The 22223-nt window shown below is 38.8% G+C and overlaps 1 protein-coding gene across 1 annotated transcript in view; it reads left to right on the top strand.

Annotated features, from left to right (window-relative positions):
* Positions 1–576: 576 nt before the first annotated feature.
* Positions 577–22223, top strand: part of LOC122050767 — a 45162-nt gene continuing 23515 nt past the window's right edge. The window contains exon 1 of the mRNA XM_042611645.1: positions 577–903. Within this exon, the coding sequence (XP_042467579.1) occupies positions 577–903 (327 nt within the window). The remainder of the gene's footprint in view (positions 904–22223) is intronic.

Here is a 22223-nt window from a genome sequence, read left to right as displayed (position 1 = left end):
CATGAGAAATAACTATATTTTTGAAGATGTTTAAAAGAGCTTCTCAACAAAAAATGTGTATCACTCTTGAAAATACTGTTCCATTATTCTCAAGTGCTTAAGATCAACTCAAGCTCTCCTCCTTGCTAGATTTGCAAGATACTCAAAGAAGAAGCTATTTCAAAGTTTGTAATCTTCTCTTCTTCTTCTTCTTCCATGTTGTGAGCTATTTCGAGAGAGAGAGAGAGAGAGAGAGAGAGCTATATATTGTAAGGTTTCTCCACCTTTTGCGTAGTTTTGAGAAGGAGAGGTTTCATAGCGGAAGGGTGACTGTGGTGTGGATCATTGGAATAATCACCTCCTCAAGGAGGTGAATACCAAGTAAATTCAATGAGTTGACATTGCTTCAAAGTTTTCACTATGCAAACCAAAAATATCAAGAAATTGAAGTGAGCTATTTAACCCCCTCCCCCTCTAGATCAACCGGCCCCAACAAGTGGTATCAGAGTAAGGTTTCTTTTGAGGACTCACATCTAAGGAAGCACTTCTCGACCACCATTCTTCGAAGGCAATAATTTTGTTTATTGGAAGAGCTGCATGGAGTATTATCTCATGATTGAAATTGGCATGTGGTTCCCAATCATAGAAGGTTTCATGGCACTAATGAAGGATGGGAAGATTCTTGAATCGTCAACATGGACGGGTGAACAAAAATTGAAGGCTCAAGCTTGTGCCAAGGCAATCATGACTCTTCAATATGGTTTGAGTTCGGAGCAACTTAATAAGATTAGACTGTTCAAGAGTGCTAAAGATTTATGGGACAAGCTCATTGAGCTTAATGAAGGTACAAAGGATTTAAGAATTGCTAAGAGAGATCTTTTCATAAACCAACTACAGAATTTCACAATGAAGGATGGAGAAATGGCAAGTTCATTACATGGGAAATTCAAGGAACTCCTAAATGATCTCCATTCAATGGGAGAAAGTGTGGAGAACCGAGATCTCATAAGGTATGCACTAAAATCTTTCCCAAGAAACTCCTTATGGTCATCAATGGTGGATGACTATAAGGTTTCAAGGGACTTGTCAATAGTAAAGTTAGATGAATTATTTTGTGAACTTGAATTGCATGAGCAAGCTAATGCAATCCATAAAGGGAAAGGTATAGCATTAGTTATAGGTGAAAAGAGCAAGAAGAAGCACAAGGAAAAGAAGAAGGAGAAGAAGAAGAGTCTTCTTCTGAATCCAATCAAGACGGTGATAGTGATAGTGATGAGGAGCTATTATCAAGTGAAATGGTAAATTTTGTCTGGAAGATGATGAGATGCTCAAGGAAGTTTGATAGGAAGGATATCAAGAAGATATTCAATGATGACAAAAGAAAAAGTAAACATCTTGTATATTCGAAGTCTAAAATTGATGTAATTTACTATGAATGCAAGAAAAAGGGACATTACAAAATGGAGTGTCCAAAATTGAAGAAACAAGAAGAAAAGATTAAGAGGAAGAAGAAGAAGAAGACCTTGAAAGCCACATGAGATGAATCATCTTCAAGCTCATCTGAAGAAGATGAAAGGAAGAGCTCAAGGCACGTGGCACTCATGACCTTAAGCCATGTGAAAGATAGGGAATGTAAAGATAGTCATGGGGAGAATGTGGAATCTTCAAGTGAGTCATCATCTAGTGATGACGAGGTAATCTCTCACAAGCTTGATAAGATGTATGTCACCATTGTATGTTTAACTAATGCTCTAGAAAAATCAAAAGATAAGGTTAGAAAATTACAAAATGAATTGAAATCATTTTAAAATAAAATTACGTCATGTGAAACTTGCATGTGTCATGAAAATGATATGAATGAATTTGATGAGCTTAAAAATGAGAATATATCTTTGAAATTACAAGTTAATGATCTTAGAGGTGTGTTAGAAAAGTTTACCTCAAGCTATAAATATTTAGACATGATTCTAGGAGCTCAAAGGGGTGTTTACAATAAAGCGAGTTTAGGGTTTAAATCATAATATAAAGAAATCAAATTCATGTCTTTAGTTAATAGAAACCATGCTTCAAGGATTAAGATTGTGCAAGTTTGGGTACCCAAGCAATTTATTGTTGATGCTATCGGATCCAAAATTTGGGTGCCAAAATATTTAGTTTATCATGTTTGAATAGGCATGCATTGAGGGAGAGCATCCAACAACATGGTTTATAGATAGTGGATGCTCTAGACACATGACGGGAGACTCATCAAAATTCTCATCATTCAGATACAAAAGTAAAGATATCATTTCTTTTGGTAATAGTGGTAAATTAAAAGTCATAGGAATAGGAGATATTAGAACTTCTAAAAATTTTATGATAAAAAATATTTTATTAGTGAAAGGCATGGTCTTTAATCTTTTAAATATTAGTCAACTATGTGATACGAGTTATGGAGTTAAGTTTAACTCATCCCAATGCCTAATTAAGTATAATGAACGAAACACCATTATGCTCATAAGCCATAGAAAAGAAAATATTTATCGAGTTGAATTATTTGGTGCAAGTAATGTGTAAAGATAGTCATGGGGAGAATGTGGAATCTTCAAGTGAGTCATCATCTAGTGATGACGAGGTAATCTCTCACAAGCTTGATAAGATGTATGTCACCATTGTATGTTTAACTAATGCTCTAGAAAAATCAAAAGATAAGGTTAGAAAATTACAAAATGAATTGAAATCATTTTAAAATAAAATTACGTCATGTGAAACTTGCATGTGTCATAAAAATGATATGAATGAATTTGATGAGCTTAAAAATGAGAATATATCTTTGAAATTACAAGTTAATGATCTTAGAGGTGTGTTAGAAAGTTTACCTCAAGCTATAAATATTTAGACATGATTCTAGGAGCTCAAAGGGGTGTTTACAATAAAGCGAGTTTAGGGTTTAAATCACAATATAAAGAAATCAAATTCATGTCTTTAGTTAATAGAAACCATGCTTCAAGGATTAAGATTGTGCAAGTTTGGGTACCCAAGCAATTTATTGTTGATGCTATCGGATCCAAAATTTGGGTGCCAAAATATTTAGTTTATCATGTTTGAATAGGCATGCATTGAGGGAGAGCATCCAACAACATGGTTTATAGATAGTGGATGCTCTAGACACATGATGGGAGACTCATCAAAATTCTCATCATTCAGATACAAAAGTAAAGATATCATTTCTTTTGGTAATAGTGGTTAATTAAAAGTCATAGGAATAGGAGATATTAGAACTTCTAAAAATTTTATGATAAAAAATATTTTATTAGTGAAAGGCATGGTCTTTAATCTTTTAAATATTAGTCAACTATGTGATACGAGTTATGGAGTTAAGTTTAACTCATCCCAATGCCTAATTAAGTATAATGAACGAAACACCATTATGCTCATAAGCCATAAAAAAGAAAATATTTATCGAGTTGAATTATTTGGTGCAAGTAATGTGTTTGCTAAGTGTCCCATGTCTAAAAAAGAGCAGACTTGGCTTTGGCATCAGAGACTTGCTCACACCAACATGAGGAATATCAAAAGGCTTTCAAAGAAAGAGTTGATGTAAGGATTGCCAAAGTTGAAGTTCAAAAGGATAAAATGTGTGATGCATATCAAATGGGTAAGCAAACGAAAGCTACCCATAAAGGTAAAAATGTCGTAAGTACTTCAAATGCATTAGATCTCATTCACATGGATTTGTTTGATAGTAGTAGATATGTTTCTTTGAATGGTAGCAAGTATTGTTTTATGATTGTAGATGATTACACTAGATAAATTTTTCTTGAAACATAAGGATCAAACTTTAGATACCTTGATTGTATTTTGTAAAAGAGTAGAAAATGAAAAGAATCTTAAGATAAATAAGATAAGAAGTGATTATGGAGGTAAATTTGAAAATGATAGGTTTACAAGTTTTTGCATGGAAAAATATTATAAACATGAATTTTCTACCCCTAGGACTCCTCAACAAAATAGAGTTGTTGAGAGGGAAAATAGGATTTTAAAAGAGGCCGCTAGGAGCATGCTAAATGAATATTCACTTCATAATCACCTATGGGCTGAAGCAATTAATGCGGTGTGTTATGTGCAAAATTGAACATTAATACATAGGTTTCTAGGCAAAACACCTCACGAATTATGGTTTGGTATACCATCTACAATTAAACATCTTAGAGTGTTTAGATGTATGGTTTACATTCTAAACACCAAAGATCAATTAGGAAAATTCTCCGCTAAAGCAAATGAGAGTATTTTTGTAGATTACTCAAATCATAGCAAAGCATATCAAATTTATAATAAAAGATATAAATTAGTTGAAAAATCATTAAATGTTGTGTTTGAATAAAATCCTCCTTTAAATCCTATTAGATCAAATGATGAAGAGTTACAATTTAAGTTAGAGAGAATAACATTAAGTGAAGAAAATAATCAAGGAGGAGAAAACTAAGAGAGTAATAGTGAGAAAATTGAAACTTTACTACTTGAACCTGAAATTACAACAAATTAAGAATCAAGATCTACTAGAATTCATATAAAGCATCCCTTAGATCAAGTAGTAGGAAATATCACACAAGGAGTGAGAACTCGATCTTATTTTAGAGGTGAAGGAAGTCAAGTAGCCCTAATTTCTCAAATTGAACCAAAAACCATTGATGATGTCTTGCTTGATTTGGATTGAATTTTAGCAATGCAAGATGAATTATCTCAATTTGAGAGAAGTCAAGTTTGGGACTTAATTCCTAGGTTTAATGAAAAATCAATTATTGATACAAAATGGGCTTTAGGAATAAACCTGATGATAAGGGAGTGATTGTAAGAAACAAAGTTAAATTAGTTGCTAGAGGCTTCAATCAAGTAAAAGGGTTGGATTATGATGAAACTTATGCGCCCGTAGCTAGATTAGAGTCTATTAGAATGATGCTGGCTTTTAACGCTCATAAGAGATTTAAATTATACCAAATGGATGTAAAATTAGTATTTTTAAATGGTATTATAAAGGAAGAGATATATGTTGAGCTACCACCGGAGTTTGAAAATTTGAAGTGTCGTTAAGTGAATTCTTCGATATCTTAAGGGAACTCAAAATGTAGACCTTTGGTATCCTCGAACTGAGACGTTTGATTTAGTGGGATATACGGATTTTGATTATACTGGATGTAAATTGGATAACAAAAGTATTAGTGGTAGATGTCAATGAAAGGGATCGGTGGCCGACTAGAAGGGGGCAGGGGGTTGGATAGCTAGGTCACCCCCAACTTCTTTTCTTCTCTACAAAAGATTAGTGCATACGCGGAAATACAACTAACTAATGAAAACAATAAAGAAAGAATACCAAATCGCTAACAAGCTCGATGTAACGTGGTTCGGAGATTGCTTGCTCCTACTCCACGGCGTGTCCTTGAGGTGGACGAGCCCTTGATCCTTCGGTGGATCAATCCCCGGCAATCTCCGGCTAGAGCTTTCTCCTTCTCGGTGGAGCAAACCTCTCACAAAGGATCTCTTCCTCTTTACAATGATGAACTTAGGTTTAGGAGGAAGAGAGTAGGCTTGGAAGCTTTGGGCAAAGACAAGGAGTTATTTAACAAGCATGAGTAACCTCCTTCAAGCCCCAAAGCTTCCTTTAAATAAGAGGAGAGAGTTGATCATCATATCAACTCATCTCGGCACCAGTCGACTGGCAAAACCATCAGTCGACTGGTGTTACCGTTAGAGGTAGCCAACGGCTACTTTCTAGCACCAACGGTCATTTACCAGTCAACTGCTAAAACTAGCAGTCGACTGGTGCAGTCGACTGCTAAAACTTGCAGTCGACTGGTCCACACTGACCGAACGAACAGAACCATTCTGTTCGCGGCCAGTCGACTGCGCAGTCGACTGCATGTTTTAGCAGTCGACTGCTACAATACTGCTACAGTAACACTACAGTACTGCTCTTGATCTATGAGCTTCACCATCTAATCCTTCAATTCTTGTTTCGTGAAGCTCCATTGTTGAGAAGAGTTCATCTAGAGAGGATTTCTCTAAATCCTTTGATATGTAGTATGAATCTACAATGGAGCTCCAAGTTGTGGTTCTTGGGAAAGCATTTAGGGCTTTCATCATCATGTCTCGATTTGAAAGTGTCTCACCTACACTTGTTAGCTCATTAATAATTTCCTTAATTCTAGAATGTAACATTGATACCTTTTCTCCTTTCTCAAGCTTGATATTGTTGAGTTGAGTTCGAAGGAGGTCTCTTTTTGCCAATTTTGCTTCCGATGTCCCTTCATGAAGCTCTACTAGCTTTTCCCACAAGTCTTTGGCACTTGTATAGTTTCCAATTCTTGTTACTTCTTGTTGTGGAAGAACATGTAATAGGTGATGCATTGCCTTGGAATTTGCTAGATGCTCTTCTTTTTGCCTTTTGGTCCATCTTGTTATGTCGATTGTCTCATTGCGTTCATCCTTGGGTTCTTCAAAACCACTTCTCATGATTAGCATAATGTTAAAATTGGTATTGAAAAATACCTCCATTTTCTTCTTCCACCATGAGAAGTCCCCTTCGAATTTCGGTAGATGAATGTTTGAGCCGGCCATTTTGATGAAGTGCTCTTCTCAGCGATTAGTCCGTTGAAGGGCGTCCTCGCTCTGATACCACTTGAAAGGGATCAGTGGCCGGCTAGAAGGGGGGGTTGGATAGCTAGGTCACCCCCAACTTCTTTTCTTCTCTACAAAAGATTAGTGCACACGCGGAAATACAACTAACTAATGAAAACAATAAAGAAAGAATACCAAATCGCTAACAAGCTCGATGTAACGTGGTTCGAAGATTGCTTGCTCCTACTCCACGGCGTGTCCTTGAGGTGGACGAGCCCTTGATCCTTCGGTGGATCAATCCCCGGCAATCTCTGGCTAGAGCTTTCTCCTTCTCGGTGGAGCAAACCTCTCACAAAGGATCTCTTCCTCTTTACAATGATGAACTTAGGTTTAGGAGGAAGAGAGTAGGCTTGGAAGCTTTGGGCAATGACAAGGAGTTATTTAACAAGCATGAGTAACCTCCTTCAAGCCCCAAAGCTTCCTTTAAATAAGAGGAGAGAGTTGATCATCATATCAACTCATCTCGGCACCAGTCGACTGGAAAAACCATCAGTCGACTGGTGTTACCGTTAGAGGTAGCCAACGGCTACTTTCTAGCACCAACGGTCATTTACCAGTCGACTGTTAAAACTAGCAGTCGACTGGTGCAGTCGACTGCTAAAACTTGCAGTCGACTGATCCACATCGACCGAACGAACAGAACCATTCTGTTCGCGGCCAGTCGACTGCATGTTTTAGCAGTCGACTGCTACAGTACTACTACAGTAACACTACAATACTGCTACAGTAACGCTACAGTACTGCTACAGTAAACCCTAAAACTTATGCTTTTGCTCCGAGCACAATCTCTCGTGCACTCGTGCCCTCACCCTTACGACTCTTTTTACGCTTCCTTGGCAGCTTTAACAGAACCTTCAAGCATACTTTCTTTGGCTCTCGTCCCTCGGATGCATTCAAGCCTGCGGCTCGTCCCCAATGTCATCCTTCGTGTATGCCTCGAAATTGTTTCCCTCGGCCCTTGTCCTCGCTGCCTTGTCCACGGTCCCTCGGATGCTTCATCCTTCACCGGACCCGAAGCCATCAACCTGAGTCGCATGTGTATCCTGCGAACTTGCATAACTCAAATACACATATCAGATACAAGGGTGAACCTAACTTAAACTCTTTGGCACACACATCAAAACTATGATTGTACCGATCAAAACCTAGGTCGATATTGCACCAACAATCTCCCCTTTTTTTTGTGTGGCAATATGTTTAAGTTAGGCATAAATATCAACATGAAAATTAGAAGCAATATGTAAACATGAAGCATAATACCCAAGCTCCCCCTTAACATATGCTCTTAACCATAATTTTCAAGTTTTGCACATAGTTAGATTTTTAACTTAAACCTTTGCATTTCTCCCCCTTTGACACCATCAAAAATTGTACCAAACATGTATACATACTATGGTATCAATATGGACTTAAAAATACCCAAAAACCAGTTCTTTAAGGTGCTGGAAAATAGCTACCAGTCAACTACTATCTGTTGCAGTCGACTGGCACAAACCAACCCGAATTTCAGCATTTTATAGCCAACTTCAGAAATGCATAGAAAATTATAGAAAATTCGAAAAATCATGAAATTTTGAACACATATTTCTTATAATGTTATTTAACAAGGAAAAATATGTTTCGATGAAAATTCATCATATTTTTGAAGTTTTAATAAAAACTCAAACACCTTGAAAAATACTCAAGTTTGTATCAACTTAAACCCTAGTTTTGAATTCATTTGTTTCAAAATAAGTATCCACTGTAAATAAAACATAGAATTATTTTTCAAAACATTTGAAATGTCCAACTATGATCTATGGGCAAGATGTCCATTAATTAAACATTTGCTTTCCCCATAGTTGGCCTATGATCACTAAAAATTGATACATCTCATAACTCATCAAGATACTATAAGCATAAGTGAATTATTTGTATCATCCTATCATCTCACATTTAAGGTTAGAAAATAATGCAAATTATTGTGAGATGAAGATAACTCCTACTTAGCCCCCTTGATCATGAATTTCTATCAAGGCTAAGTGCTCCCCCTTAAGGTCTCAAGTCAACCATTTTTCAAGGATTTGAACTATGATTTTAATGGTTGACTAACCTAAAATCCTCTAACCCTTGAGGATTGATTTTGGCACCCAATAGAAATTCTTTCTAATTGGGTTAACCAAATATTCCTTGGGGATCCATTTTCTATCTATAGTCTTGGTTTTTGATTGGCCCCTAGCAAGTAGACAATGGTAGGTCTTTTCATTGTTGGGTTCCTTGTATCCTAACCCATTTTTCTTAAAACTTGCCCTTTGGCTCCCAATAATCATGTTTAGGGTTTTAGAGCCAATTTCAAATTTTCTAAGGGCATTGGTAAGATATTCTACCTTTTCCCTTAATTTCCTATTTTCCTCTTCTAAACATGAATCATATGAACTTGTAGAAGAAGCATGCATATCATCATCCCTAATAGACATGGATTCTAATTTTTCTTTAAGCATGCAAATGTCATTTTTCAAGGTTTTATTTTTCCTTTTTGCCTTGAACAAATCATCATTTGTACTTTTAATGATCTTAATTAAAACATGAGGAGGAAGATTGTATACCTCACTTACCGAGACGTCCGAATCCGATGTTTGACCTCCCCCTTCACTTGAGCTCCCTTCTTCATCTTCACTTGAGCTCTTTCCCTCTTCATTTTCGGATGAGGTGGAGGCTACATCATCAATTCCCATTAGAGCAAAATTGACTACATGGTGCTCCTCTTCCTCCGATGATGATGATGGATCATCCCATGTTGCTTTTAGGTTTTGAGCCTTCTTCCCTTTTTCTTTTGTCTTCTTCTCCTCCTTCTTCTTCCCTTCCTTCTTCTTCAAGAGAGGACAATCATCTCTTATGTGTCCTTCTCCTTGACAATTATAGCAAATGATCTTCCTTGTCCTACTTTTGCTTCTAGAACTTTTCCTAGCACGAGATTTTTTAGAAGAAAAAGATTTAAATGCCTTTCTCATCTTCCTTACCATATATGCCTCTTGATCGCTATCCATTGAGGCACTTGATTCTTCGGAGTCGGAAGATGGTGGTGATGAAGATTTCTTCTTCTTTCCCTTTCCCTTGTTTGCCACAAGGGCTACTCCTCTTGATCTATGAGCTTCTCCATCTAATCCTTCAATTCTTGTTTCGTGAAGCTCCATTGTTGAGAAGAGTTCATCTAGAGAGGATTTCTCTAGATCCTTTGATATGTAGTATGAATCTACAATGGAGCTCCAAGTTGTGGTTTTTGGGAAAGCATTTAGGGCTTTCATCATCATGTCTCTATTTGAAAGTGTCTCACCTACACTTGTTAGCCCATTAATAATTTCCTTAATTCTAGAATGTAACATTGATACCTTTTCTCCTTTCTCAAGCTTGATATTGTTGAGTTGAGTTCGAAGGAGGTCTCTTTTTGCCAATTTTGCTTCCGATGTCCCTTCATGAAGCTCTACTAGCTTTTCCCACAAGTCTTTGGCACTTGTATAGTTTCCAATTCTTGTTACTTCTTGTTGTGGAAGAACATGTAATAGGTGATGCATTGCCTTGGAATTTGCTAGATGCTCTTCTTTTTGCCTTTTGGTCCATCTTGTTATGTCGATTGTTTCATTGCGTTCATCCTTGGGTTCTTCAAAACCACTTCTCATGATTAGCATAATGTCAAAATCGGTATTGAAAAATACCTCCATTTTCTTCTTCCACCATGAGAAGTCCCCTTCGAATTTCAGTGGATGAATGTTTGAGCCGGCCATTTTGATGAAGTGCTCTTCTCGACGATTAGTCCATTGAAGGGCGTCCTCGCTCTGATACCACTTGAAAGGGATCGGTGGCCGGCTAGAAGGGGGGGTTAGATAGCTAGGTCACCCCCAACTTCTTTTCTTCTCTACAAAAGATTAGTGCACACGCGGAAATACAACTAACTAATGAAAACAATAAAGAAAGAATACCAAATCGCTAACAAACTCGATGTAACGTGGTTCGGAGATTGCTTGCTCCTACTCCATGGTGTGTCCTTGAGGTGGACGAGCCCTTGATCCTTCGGTGGATCAATCCCCGGCAATCTCCGGCTAGAGCTTTCTCCTTCTCGGTGGAGCAAACCTCTCACAAAGGATCTCTTCCTCTTTACAATGATGAACTTAGGTTTAGGAGGAAGAGAGTAGGCTTTGGAAGCTTTGGGCAATGACAAGGAGTTATTTAACAAGCATGAGTAACCTCCTTCAAGCCCCAAAGCTTCCTTTAAATAAGAGGAGAGAGTTGATCATCATATCAACTCATCTCGGCACCAGTCGACTGGAAAAACCATCAGTCGACTGGTGTTACCGTTAGAGGTAGCCAACGGCTACTTTCTAGCACCAACGGTCATTTACCAGTCGACTGCTAAAACTAGCAGTCGACTGGTGCAGTCGACTGCTAAAACTTGTAGTCGACTGATCCACACCGACCGAACGAACAGAACCATTCTGTTCGCGGCTAGTCGACTGCATGTTTTAGCAGTCGACTGCTACAGTACTGCTACAGTAACACTACAATACTGCTACAGTAACGCTACAGTACTGCTACAGTAAACCCTAAAACTTATGCTTTTGCTCCGAGTACAATCTCTCGTGCACTCGTGCCCTCACCCTTACGACTCTTTTTACGCTTCCTTTGCAGCTTTAACAGAACCTTCAAGCATACTTTCTTTGGCTCTCGTCCCTCGGATGCATTCAAGCCTGCGGCTCGTCCCCAATGCCATCCTTCGCGTATGCCTCGAAATTGTTTCCCTCGGCCCTTGTCCTCGCTGCCTTGTCCACGGTCCCTCGGATGCTTCATCCTTCACCGGACCCGAAGCCATCAACCTGAGTCGCATGTGTATCCTGCGAACCTGCACAACTCAAATACACATATCAGATACAAGGGTGAACCTAACTTAAACTCTTTGACACACACATCAAAACTATGATCGTACCGATCAAAACCTAGGTCGATATTGCACCAACAATCAATTCTTAGGATTTTCTTTAGTTAGTTGGTCAAGTAAAAAAACAACATTGTGTAGCACTCTCTACAACTGAGGCTGAATACATAACTATAGGAGAGTGTGTTTTACAATTATTATGGATGACTCACACTTTAGAGGACTATAAACTCATATACAAAAATGTACAAGTTCTTTGTGATAATATGAGTACTATAAATTTGACCAAAAATCTGGTTCACCGTTCAAGAACGATGCACATTGAGGTAAAACACCATTTTATTCATGATCATGTGACTCAAGGTGATATACTTCTTAATTATATTGAGTCAAAATCCAACTTAACCAACATTTTCACTAAACTTCTTTCCAAAGTAGAATTTAGTTTCTTCGAAAGGAATTGGGAATGTGTTATGTTGACTAGACCACAACCCTTCATGATCACTTCAAGATACAAATTCTTAAAGTCCACTTAACCTTCATTTTGCATCTCAGAGAAACATAGGATTTCCCTTGATTGTTTCTTTGATATGTTTAGATGGGAGTGAGATTTTAGGAATAATTCTCTTGGTCATAATCCTTGTTATGATGCATTACATTGGTCAAGAAGATTGAACTTTTCATGGATCATTCATTTGTCCAATCATGGGAAAAGCTTGTAACGATCCAAATTTCCTCATTTTGAGCTCCAAAAATAATTCAAAAATATTTTGAAATGCTATAGAAAAATTCTAGAGAATTTTAGGAATTTTTAGAGTATTTTTATACAATTTTTGGAGTTCGTTTGGTATTTTTACCAAGAGGAAGAAGTAAAAAAAAAAAATAATAATAATATATATTGAAGCCAGGTTTTGAACCCAAGATCACAGACCCGAACCCGAGTCTTAACGAACTAGCCCAACCAGCTGAGCTACACGATTTTTGTTAACCTTATATGGAGCGAAATGTATATATGCAGTAGTTGGAACGTTTAAAATAAATTGGAATAAAAGTGCGTGGCTGAGGGATCGAAGCCGAGACCTTTGACCCGAGCAAAACTCGCTTGACCAGCTGGGATGGCGGCCGGTGTTAATTAAGGAAAGGGATGAATAATACTTAAGAAGTAGTTAGATAATAAAATACCTAAGTTAAGAGAGGACTTAAGTTTCTCCCGTGACCTAAAACTCCCAAACCCCTCTCCTCCTCTCTCGCGAACGGCGACGGCGACTCCACGGTTCGGGCGGAGAAGGCGACGGAGCTAGGCCTTTTTCCGGCGGGTCCTCAACCGTGTGCGACCACCATCGTCGAGGAGGATCTGTGGGCGCAAGAAGAAGCCGAAAACTTGAGTTTTCTCCGAACCCTAGCAGCTCCTCTTCCCGGTTTTGAGTCCAAGGATAGGTAAGTTGCTTACTCACCTGCAGTAGGATAGTTACGGATTCCTATTCCTTTTGTTTTCGAATTTTTTTTTCTGTGAGGATGGTTGGTTTAGGGGTGCTGCCGTGAGTTTCCAAGGGATTGAACCTTGAAGTTCTACCGTGGGTTGAGGTTTTGGATTAGATTTCTTTTGGGTATTTAATAGACCACGAAATACCTGCCTTGGTGTTAGGATAGATTTTTCTTCCTTGCAATTCTGCCGAATCAATGAATCAGTTTATATAGTTTTTGCTTTAAGTCTTGAGCAGGTTTAATTGGGTCTGTTTTGGGCTATGTAAGGGATTCATGAAAGCTTTTCTGCTAATTAAATTGCTAACATATATAGATATTAATAGTGGTTGTATATTACTTGATGGTTTCTGGTTTTCATGGAGGAAAGGAACACGAAAGAGGAATAGCTGGGTGATTAGAGGTAGAATCGTAGGTGCCCTTGGTTTTGAGTTAGTTATGATCTGGTGGGCAAATCTAAAAGGGTATAACATGAATTCAAATTGGTTCTGTTTTAAGTGTTGGCTTTAGATGTTGATTATTTCCTTTTGGACAGATAGCAAGCTACTGTTTTGTTTTGAGATGCACTGGATTTGAACAAGTTCTATATAGGTTTCGAATTAGTTGTTAGAGATAAGAGTAGTTTCAAGATTTTACCCTCTTCTTTACATTACTGCTGAAACATTCTTGAGGATTCTATTGCTCTATATAAATATGAGATTTCAGTTTCAGATTTAGTTTCTTATGCTTCCTTAATTAGTTAGAACAACCCATTCCTCTTGTGCTATATGATGAACAAGAACAGCCCATTAATCCTATACTAGTTTTAGAGCTTGCATGCAGATTTGATGCAGTTTAAGGATATGCTACTTTGTGTTCCTTGCATTGTTTAAATAACAGAGATTTAGAACTGAAAAAGAAAAAGGTTGTAAGTATAACAAGTTTTTAAGCATATAGTGATTTCTGTAATAACCTTGAAACCATGAATTGAGATAGATATCATATTGATTGATTTATGGGAAGAAAATGCATAGATTTAAGGGATTGTTAGATTCTGAAAAGATGATCAAATGTTGATGACGTAAATTAAGGATGGAAACTTTACCTTCGGATTTAGCCATAAAGAATTTCGAAAGTGCTAGAGTTTCAAGTTCTAACAAGTTTAGACCTTTTTAGTGTTATTTAATGGGCAAGGACAGCCCTTTGTTAAAGTATAAGTATTAGTTCTAGCTATGAAATGGGCACAAACAACCCCACTTTGGAGTTTCTGTTTAGATGTTTTATTACGGTTTTAAGAAGCATGATCAGCCTTGTTTTTTTTAGCATGGCAAATTTAGTTTCCGTGCATTGATAAGCATGAACAGCCGTAGCTATTAGCATTGCAGTTGTAGGTTCTTCGCTACTTTAACAAGCATAAACAGCTACTCTTTAAGTGTATAATGCAGAATTTTAGTATGCAGATTTTTCTAAGCTAGTATGCAGATTTTTTTTTCTAAGCTTTGTATGCAGAATTTTAGTATACAGATTTTTCTAAGCTTTGTATGCAGAATTTGATTAAACATCGTAGGACAAAATTTTGTTAAGCATAGTAGTGCAGATTTGCTTAAAGTGTTTAGTTTCTTTAGCAGTGCAGATTTGCTAACAAATAGTTATGGAAAGCATTGTAGTACAAGACTTTAGATTTTCCTTAAATATGCATGATTGTGTGTTACCTAGTTAGTTTCACTCATAGATGCATATGGAAAATACCCTATCAGTATTTTGAGTTTAAGAAAAGTATAAGAAAGATAAAGAAAAGAAAGAAAAAAAGGCCAAGGCCTTAAGTAAATTCCAAAGTCAAGACTTTAGGGATTTTTGGCACACAAGGTGCCTATTAAAATGCCAAGGCATTTAAAGAAGTAAACAAGATAATAAGTATTTTACTTTTAAGAAGAGGCTAGTACCCGACTTCACAAGGTTGTCGTTAAACAAATCCAGGTGTCCAATTCCGAGGTCTTGGCCCTGGTAGACCGAGGTCTGCTCTTTTAGGATTGGTGGCTTGCTACCCCAACCTATTAGGGAACGCGCATAAGATGGTACTATGTCTGGGCCCAAGAAGAAGTTGATTATTATTTTGAAGTATTATAAGTATAAGTTTTTGAATAAGTAAAACGAGTTTTACATAAACCTAAAGTATTAAAGATTAAGTTTAGAACAAATGAAATAAGTTTCATATAGTTCTAAAAATCAGTAAGTTTAGTTCTTTATTCTACCATGTTTATCTAGTGAATGAGTAGTTTTCATGTTTACCTATTAGATGAGTAGCATGATTAGCTATTAGAATTACATGGGTAGATTCCTTAGTTTTTCTTTGCTATTAGTTTGACATGAGCAGGTATGTTTATGCTTTATTTCTTTTTAGAGCATATAGTTTCTAGTTCTTTTCGTATACATGCACATTCGTGATTTTGTGAGTTAGATAGCGCTTACTAAGCAAATTTTGCTTATAGATTGCACTTTCTCTTACTGCAGATACAGGAAAGGAAAAGATATAGAAAGGAAGGTGACAAGGAAGTGTTCGAAGGATGTGTGATGCCAGGACTATGGAAGCCTTGGGACTAGGAAAGAAGTTTTATTTTAGTTTCTACTGTCTTTTGCTATGTTAGAAGTATTTGAGATAGTACATGATATTTTGATATGATTAGGACATAGTAGAAGAATTGTAATCTTGTGTGATGATTTCTGGTGTTGTTTTCTTTATTTTGGATTTATTATACTGCGTGGTTGATTGATATGTGTTCCAGCCGCTTGTGGCTGAGTATATATTGCATGTATTGTTGAATATGGTCACCGGTACAAAGGAGACTCTGCCGAAATTTTTCGGTAGGGTTTCCATGTGATTTTTAATCATACCGGCTAAGTAGAGTTAGTAGTTAAGTAACGGTCATCCTTAGAGAGTAGTAGTAATAGTAAGAAGGGTGAGTTGTTACAAAGCTAGTGTACAAATCATGTGCATTTAGCCCAAAGATTATGGTTGAAAATTATGTTTTAAAAAATATCTCAAAAGTATTTTTTTTAAAACCTTGGTGAAGCCTATCTTTTGATAGGAGTCACTATTGATTAGTTAGATACAAACTTGAGACAAATATTGAAGTTTTTAAACGGCTTTCAATTGTGTGTCAATCTTTGAAAATAAAGGCTACTTTCATTAAAAACTATTTTTCCCTGATAGTATAAGACATAAGTAATGTCTACCCAAAGTTTCATGGTTTTTGGAATTGTGTATAATTATTTATGCATTTATAAAATTTGGTCCTAATGAAAATCAGAATTGCAGACTTATCAATAAACCCAATCAATTGTTCAATCGATTGGGAAGCCCGGATTCTCACACAGAGCATCATGGAATTGATCACTGGATCGATTTAGTGAAATTCAATCGATCAGTCAATTAATTGATGCGTATGTTCAAGTCGCACAGAGCCTTCTTGAATCGGTTAGACAATTGATTCTATTAATTGCAATCGATTGGATGATTAATTCAGGAAATCTCTTTGTGAACAGTACATCCCAGAGTCGATTCACTTACACGATTTTAAATCCCATGACCTAAAATCAATTCCCACTTTTCAAACGTCTCCAAGCATCCCATGCCCTAGGTTTTGATAGATTCGGCGATTCTCCCTGCGATTCTCTCCATCTTCCAACTAGCGTCTCTGGCAGTCTTCTCGAGTGACAAGGGCCCTCACACTTTCTTTTACCTCATTCATGCTCTCCTCCTCACGAATAAGAAGGGAGCAGGGATTACTGCTCCCCTCACCTCGTCCTCACACAACCCAAGATTCGCTCAACGACCACCCCTTCCTACGTCCTGGATGAGGAAACTGAGAAAGAGCTCTCGTTCTTCACCGCCTCCTCTTACTAGAGAGAGAGGCTCTCCTTGTTGGTGCAATCGACCTCTAGGGTTTTTATATTTGACAATGTACCTAAGTCTAGTCAGTTTGGCCAAAGGTTGATTCAAATAACTCTTGATATTTGGAAGAGAGAAGTCTAGTCAGAACTAGATGATTGGCAAGGGTAAGTCCTAACTGAAGGATAGGCGGGTGAGAAGTCTACTAAGTGACTAGTCCTAACTGGAGGTTAGGCAAGGGAAAGTCCTGGTGAGTGAATTCTGGCCCAAGTGAGTGAAGCAAGGCCCTAGTGGAAGTCCTGGCGAGTGAAGTTAAGCCTTAATGAGTGAAGCTAGGTAGTGAAAGTCCTAGTGAGTGAAGTCATGCCCTAGTGAGTGAATGTAGGTAATGGAAGTCCTAGTGAGTGAATCTAGATAGTGAAAGTCCTGGTAAGTGAAGCTAGACCCTAGTGAGTGAAGCTAGGTGGTGGAAGACCTAGTGAATGAAGTCAGGCAATAGAAGTCCTAATGAGTAAAGTTGGACAACCCTAGGGAGAGGCAACCCTAGGTAATATGTAACCAACTAGTTTCTGGTCGACCACGTGCAACCGACTGGATTAGTGAATTATTTTAGGGCAACCCTAGGGTGAAGGAAATGGAAATATTAAGATTAAGCATGCTTGTGCTTTAGGGCTCTGATACCTGATCAAAACCAATTTGATTGTTATTTAACTTGACTCATGCTTGGACTTAAGGAACAACTGAATAAATAACCTAAATTAAATTTTTAGCTACTCCCTCTTCGTCCTAAAAATTAACAAGTTCTTACTCCTAATTTTTCAAAAATAAGTATTATTTTATTCAAAATTAAGCTAAGTCCTTTTTCACTTAAGCTATATTTTCAAAATTCAATGCTTGCAAAAGGCTTAGCTAAGTGATTCATAGAGCAACTTTCAAACTTTTTCAAACTTAGCCAACCTTGAAACCTAACTTTATAAATTCTTGCTAAGATATTTTCCTAAGTTACCTTTCATATAGTTTTGCAAAATTTTAACTCAGTGCTTTCAAGATTTTAGGTGAAAATTTATTTTTTCAACTTAGCACTTATCCCATTTTTTTCATAGCCTAATTTACTTTTCAAAAAGAAAAATTGAAAATTATTTTCAACTGGCTTATTTTTGATAAATGGCAAAGGGGGAGAGTAGGAAATTCAAAAGTAAAAATTCAAAAAGGAAGCCCTGTATTAAGGGGGGGCTTCACATGTAACGACCCGGCCCTCTTGGCTCATTTGGCGGCCCTCGGGTCGTCGACCGTCTGCCCTTATGTCGTCGGTCCATTTGGCGACATCTCATGTCGTCGACCGACGACCCTTGGCCGTGCCGTTACTCACTAGGACTTTCCACCCGTGGCAGTGGATTTTTGCCTCCTCCAGGATTCGAACTCTAAACCTCCAGGCTTTAAGTATTAGAATTTATGAATCCCGGTAACCAAGTGAGATCATCTCACTTGGTTACCAGGATTCATAAATTCTAATACTTAAAGCTGATCTCACTTGGTTACCGGGATTCATAAATTCTAATACTTAAAGCCTGGAGGTTTAGAGTTCGAATCCTGGGGGAGACAAAAATCCACTGCCACGGGTGGAAAGTCCTAGTGAGTAACGCCACGGCCAAGGGTCGTCGGTCGACGACATGAGAGGTCGCCAAATGGACCGACGACATAAGGGCCGACGGTTGATGACCCGAGGGTCGCCAAATGGGCCAAGAGGGCCGGGTCGTTACAATAAAAAAACGCCTTTTTATTGTAACGACTGTTAGGACCTTCGGATGGCTAGAGAGGGGGGTGTGAATAGCCTCCACTAAAACTCAATTAATTCCTCACAAAAACTTGTTAGCACAGCGGAAATAAGCAAAAAGAAAACTGATGCAAGGAAAAGAAACAACCCATCACTAACACAACAAGGATGTACGAGGTTCGGGGATAACTTGCCCCTACTCCTCGGCGTGTCCGTAAGGTGGACGATCCCTTGATCTTTCGGTAGATCACACCCCGGACAAATTCCAGCCAAGTATTTCTCCTTCTCGGTGGAGTAACCTCTCCACACAAAGTCTCAAACAAGATTTGAAATGAAGCACAAGACTTACAGAGTTTAGTGGCCAAAAGGTATGAACAATCAACTTACAGCCACGATGAAATCAAAACGCAGAGACAGAAGAAGTTCCTCAGCCAAGAGCTCAAACACGCAGCCTCTTGCTTGATCGACAGAGAGTTTTTTCAAAAAAAAAAATCTGCTTCAAACCTCTCTTCTTCCTTCTTCTTATTGCTCTGCTTTCTCACTGTCTTCAGCCAGAGCCGAATCACTGTCACCTGTATCGAATCACTGCGACCAACTCAGGCGTCGCCAATCACTCTTCCTCCTCATCTGGTTCTCTGAACTCACACCAATACCATCCATGGTCTTCACTGGTGTTTCTGAGCTCGAACCAATAAGCAAGAGTCAAGCTGTTGCCAACTGATCGCAGCCAGTGAACGTTGACGCTCCAATTGCACAATTTGCAGCGAAACACAGCAGAAAGAGCACTTGGTCTTATTCTTCTGATGGTGCTTGGTTTGAATTCAAGCATTGGCACGACACCTGCAATCTGTAACTCAAAAAGCTTACAGCAGATAGTTAGATCAGATGAATCAGAAATCGCAGAGAAATATCAAAAGATAAACGACATCGTTGTGGATCGGTCAACAGACCGATCCATAGCTCTCTGGACCGATCAGGACATATCCTGATCGGTCTGGGAGGCTTCTGATCGGTCTGTGGACCGATTAGCCTATAGGTGGATCGGTCCACAGACCGATCCCCTATAGTCCTCTGAGTCCTTCGCTTCCTTCTGATCGGTCTACAGACCGATCAGATAACATGTTGATCGGTCACCAGACCGATCAGATAGCCCACAGAAAGCTACTGTGTGGTTACTGATCGGTCACGAGACCGATCAGATAACTAAGGTATCACTGGATCGGTCGACAGACCGATCCAGACAGCCAAAGTATCACTGGATCGGTGAACAGACCGATCCAATGCCTCTGTTGGTTTTAGCGCTTCCCAGCCCTAAACCCTAACATTTTTCTGGTCAAGAGAACGAGCTACCGAGCCCTCTCTGACCTAGTCTGGAGAACAAGCTACCGAGCCCTCTCCGACTTTCATGTCCGGGTCAGAGAACGAGCTACCGAGCCCTCTCTGACCTAGTCTGGAGAACGAGCTGTCGAGCCCTCTCCGACTTCGTCCGGTCCAGAGAACGAGCTACCGAGCCCTCTCTGACCTAGTCCGGAGAACGAGCTACCGAGCCCTCTCTGACCTAGTCCGGAGAACGAGCTACCAAGCCCTCTCCGACTTCGCGTGCCAAGTATCCGTACTTGGACTTTTCCTCTTCACATGATCAACCTTGATCATTAATCAGTCTGAGTTTAATTAATATCTGATACAAACTTAAATCAGTGTCAACATCAAAACAACAGCCAGGTCAGACTGTATTAACAATCTCCCCCTTTTTGTTGTTTGACAACACGATTTAAGTTTAGATCAGAAATGTTCATATTTCCCTAATTTTAGGGGAATCAAGATCCTCCCCCTAAAACCAAACTTTCATTTATCTCTAAACTTAGTTATCTTCTCCTCCTTTGTCAAACACCGAAAAGGTGCGAATTAGGTAAGAAAACGTTAAATGACTCCCCCTTAACTCATACTGTCTATTTCTTAATCCACCTAGAATGCCCTCTAAGTGTATTATAAGACAGTGATAAAGAAATAAGAGACATACAAGACATGGCATATGAACAGCATATTAATAGCCAATATGAAGTGAAACATAAGCAAGCAAATGAGCAGCATAAATATATAAAATCAGCAAGTATCCAGGTCAGACATAAGTATCCAACCAACAACATCCAAAACATAGATAATCAAAATGACAGCATAGAACAATGTGTATCAATCAGCCTCCTCATCATGAGGAGCATCAGCATCATCAGCGGGAGGAGTGGGTCCCTGAGGTGGCATGCCGCTGCTCGAGGATGGATAGCCAGGGAAATACTACGGAGGTGGGTATCTGGCCATCCATCCCATAATCGCCTGATGTGTCGCCAACTGCTGACTGCGTAAATCATCGTAGCGCTGGTCAATCCGAACGCGCAGCCCGTGGAGCTCAGCAACCAACAGCTCATCGTGCTGATCAATGCGACTCTCCAGCTCGGCGATCTGCCAGCGCAGATCAGGATCTGCCTCTCCATCGTCAGCAGCAGCAGCAGGGGGAGCAGCAACAGGAGCAGCCGCAACCTGTTTTGGAGGTGCCCGTGGTAACTCACCTAGTGCTCTCCCATCCTTCCACCGAACCTCCCCATTCTGTCCTATGATGCCAGACTTGGAAAATGCCCGTTTCCCAAGTCTGCAGTCCTGCCTGATCATCTTAACTATTCTACCCTTGGAGACATCAATCCGAAGGGTCTCGAGCCAATCTGTAATTATATGCCCATAAGACATATAAACAGTGAAGCTGTTTGGCTCACTATAGGAGATGATCGAAGAATAGATGCTAGACATGATGTCAAAGTCGAGACGCTGACGCAATCCATAAAGCATCAGGCAATGATATGGTCGGATCTCAGACAAGGGTTTAGATGTAATTGGCAGAAGGTAGTTTGTGACAATCTTAAAAAGAATGTAATCTGGGGCAGATAATCTCAAGGCTACAAAAGTAGGAAAATCAACATCTAATTCATCTAGCCCACCCGGTTTAGGATGTCCAAAGAAATACTCATAGATGGAGTCAGATGAGATATCAAAAGGTGAAGGTAAGGGGTATGGTAGATCAGGATATATAAAAAAGACATTTCCTGAACACCTACAGCAATCTAGATACTCAAAAAAGCCGAAAAACTGAAATCAAGAGTCTGCTTAGCAACTTTTGTTTTATAACTTACATCATTAGTTTGATGAAGGTTGTTATAAAACTCAGAAACTAAGTCATAATTGATATCTCGTTCTAAATAGACAAGTGAATAGAGTTTGTAATAGGCAATGATTTCTGACACAGATGGACAAAATTCGTCCATGAATTTTCGATCCACGGACCTACAAGGGAGCAATTTGAAAGTCTGTTGTTTAAAGGCTTGTTCAAAATGGTGGTTTGGGAATCTCCCAGAGACAGATGGTTGAGGTCGGGAGGGAGCCTTAGTCTTAGACTTCTCAGGCGACTTAGAGGTTCCTTCACCCACTTGTTTCTTCCTAAGTTTTAACAATGTGATACAATGGGGCAAGTAAATGAGCACCGGAGCCACCAACAACCAAAAGTCAAAACAAAA

This window comes from Zingiber officinale, chromosome 3A (assembly GCF_018446385.1).
Source record: "Zingiber officinale cultivar Zhangliang chromosome 3A, Zo_v1.1, whole genome shotgun sequence".
NCBI classification, from domain to species: domain Eukaryota; kingdom Viridiplantae; phylum Streptophyta; class Magnoliopsida; order Zingiberales; family Zingiberaceae; genus Zingiber; species Zingiber officinale.
This window is presented reverse-complemented; position numbering and strand designations above follow the sequence as displayed.